The sequence below is a fragment of the Sciurus vulgaris genome (genome assembly GCF_902686455.1).
Source record: "Sciurus vulgaris genome assembly, chromosome: 11".
Taxonomy (NCBI): domain Eukaryota; kingdom Metazoa; phylum Chordata; class Mammalia; order Rodentia; family Sciuridae; genus Sciurus; species Sciurus vulgaris.
This window is the reverse complement of record NC_136472.1, coordinates 5,195,548-5,198,213: the sequence shown is the minus strand read 5'-3', so window position 1 is coordinate 5,198,213 and position 2,666 is coordinate 5,195,548. Positions and strand designations below refer to the sequence as shown.

Sequence of the window (2,666 nt, the reverse complement as noted above, 5' to 3'; positions counted from 1 at the left end):
TTCCCCAGTGGCTGCAGCGACGTGGCTGTGGCTGATCCAGAAAAGAGCCGTTGATAAAGTTGTCTGAGGGTCTCTCCCGGCCGGCGGGTGGGGAAAGCTGGAGGGTCAGCCTTAGCAGACCTAAAACCGGAGAGGCGGCGAGGACTCCACAGCGTGCTTCTGTACCCGTGGAAACCGGTGTGTCCCGACTCACCACAGCAGGGCACAGAGTCGCGGCCAAAGGAGGATGCCACCGCGGGAGGACACCCCAGCTCGGGCCCCTGCACTGGCAACCGCGGCCGGCCAGGCCTTCCAGACGGGGTGCTGGGCGCCATCAGAATCTGATGTCACCACCTTTACAACACGGGATAGCAGCATGATCACGTCAAGTTCTTGAGCAAAGCAAATCCAGTGGTAAAGCCAGAAAAGTCTGAGTTGCTCTTTGGTTGTTGGATTTTTTTCTCTTTTCTTTTCCAGAAAAATTACAAAACACACTCACAGAACCATAAATAATTTGATGGCAATATATACACATTTAAATAATTAATTTAGATATCATACACCTACTCTTGAATTCGACTCTCCGTCCAAAGAAAGAGCTCCTGCCAGAGTCTCCGGAGGCCGAGGCGGCTCTGGAGGGTCACAGCCTGGGGAGGAAGTGGGTGACCTTCATGGTGGGTGACACTCGGTTCCCCTTCTTGGCCCTTCCGTTCTTGCTCAGCGCGATGAACAGGCCTGGGTGCTCGTGCGACTCATAGGCATTGTAGTTGTTGGGAAGCAGTGTCTCCTTGAACTTGCACTCATCAGCGAAGAAGGGCTGGGAGGGAGGAGCGCCGTGAGCCGGGGACCCTGGCGGGCGGCCAGGGGTCTGCCCAGCCGCCCACTCTGGGCTGAGAGGTCTGTCCTGGGTAGTAAGGGTGTCAAGACCCTCACAGGCTGAGAAGGGGACACCGCCAGCCCACAACAGCTGGGGCGCTGGCCTCCTGCCAGGCACCTCGCAGCCTGAGGACTTCATCTCCACTTCCTCGCCCACTGGGCATGGACCGGAGCTCCAACGGCCCCTTTCACAGGGTCAGGAGATGCCCACTCAGCAAGGGCAGGAACCGGGAGGCTCCCTTTGTCTGGGCTGACCCCTGGCCATCCAGCCTGTCTCTGGGCACCTCTGCGGTCCCAGGGGTGGTGTGCCCGCCAGCCTTGGGACCTGTGACCCCCGCACAGATGGGCCTGGGAGAGGGTCGCAATTTGCCAGGCCGGCACACTACCCCCAGGGGGGCGCCTGTCCAGCTCCAGGGTACTCACCGAGCCATAGAGCTTCCCCTTGCTGCTCATGGCCACGAAGAATCTGCTGGCCACTCCGAAGATGCTTACGATGCCCCGTTCCACTGGGGAGAGCTCCAGCAGACCTGGGAGTGAGCGCAGGTCATGCCAAGGCAGATGACCCTTGGCTCACTCTGCCCACTGGCCTGTGCGCCTCTGGGAACCTAATTTCTAGGGTGGGTATGCAGTTCAGGACTGCAGGACCACGCTGCCCTGGTGGCTGCGGAGGCTTCCAAGACCCGCCTCAGCCTGAGCGCGCTTTTCCGGCCCCCGGTGGGTGCCAGTGGCTGTGCCCACAGGCGGGCGAAGGCGCTGGAATTCGGCGCGGCAGCCGGGGCTTCCGAAGGCGGGGAGGCGGGGCTCGGCTGCCGCTGTGCGCAAAGCCGGTCCCTTTGGCCGCTGCTGAGCCAAAAGTACTTGCCTCCCCCAGTCCCTGCGACATACGGGACAGGAACCCAAGACAGCCCAGTTCCAAGGGCCCGCGGGCAGGTGACCACCCCGGGCCTCCGTGTGTCTTTGGGTGAGTTGGAAGAGGCAGCTGCTGCTCCCAATCCCCCACCCATCCCGCTCAGCCGGCCCCACTCACTGTCGCTCGTGTCCGCGTGCACGCCGCCGATGCGACCGTCGGGGAGCACCTGCAAGTGGAAGCCGATGCCCACGTTGCAGTACAGCCGCCGCAGACGCTTGATGCCCAGCAGGTAATCGCCGGCTCCGCTCTGGACGGCAGCCTCTTTGGGCTGCGAGGCCACCGGCAAGCGCGCCAGGGAGCGCGCCAGCAGGCTCTCCCAGCGGTGCTCCAGCTCGGCCTCCAGCGTGCCGTTGGGTGCGGTGGGCGCGGCGGCGCCCCCTCGGTCCGCCCAGGGCGTCAGCAGGGCCAGCAGGACCGCCGGGAGCACAGCCGCCGCGGCCGTCCCGGGCCCCGCCATCCCGGCCCGAGGGCCGTGCGTCTGTCAAGCGGTCCGTGCGCCCAGGAAAACGGGGGCCGAGCTGAGCCAGTGGCGGCCCGCGGGAGCGCACAGCCTGGGCCCAGGCTGGGGGTGCGGGGCAGAGGAAGGAGCGGGCTGCGAGCGACGGGGTACCCAGGCTAAGCTACCGGGACTGCATGGAGCGGCGGGGCTGCGGCGGAGGGGCGCGCGGCAGCGGCTGGGACTCCGAGGCGGTGCGCACCTCCCTGCGCGCTGGGCCGGCCAGAGGCCGAGCCGCTATATATATAGCCCGGCGCCCCCTCCTACTCGCCCGCTCCCGCGGGGGGCTGATCGCGTTAGCCTGGGCGCCCGGGGCGCTGTGGCGCTCCCGGCTGGTCGCAGGCCGCCTGCCAATCAGGGGCAGGGGAGGGGAGGAGGCCAGGGATGAGCTCAGCTACTGTCACC

The 2,666-nt window shown here is 65.4% G+C and overlaps 1 protein-coding gene across 1 annotated transcript; it reads right to left on the bottom strand.

The window, feature by feature from the left end:
• Positions 1-619: 619 nt before the first annotated feature.
• On the bottom strand, positions 620-2,222 carry FGF4 (fibroblast growth factor 4; the record flags this gene model as incomplete). Its single annotated transcript, XM_079104989.1, has 3 exons — positions 620-796; positions 1,279-1,382; positions 1,883-2,222. The coding sequence occupies 3 exons, from the start codon at positions 2,220-2,222 to the stop codon at positions 620-622; spliced, it is 621 nt and encodes a 206-aa protein (XP_078961115.1).
• Positions 2,223-2,666: the final 444 nt, after the last annotated feature.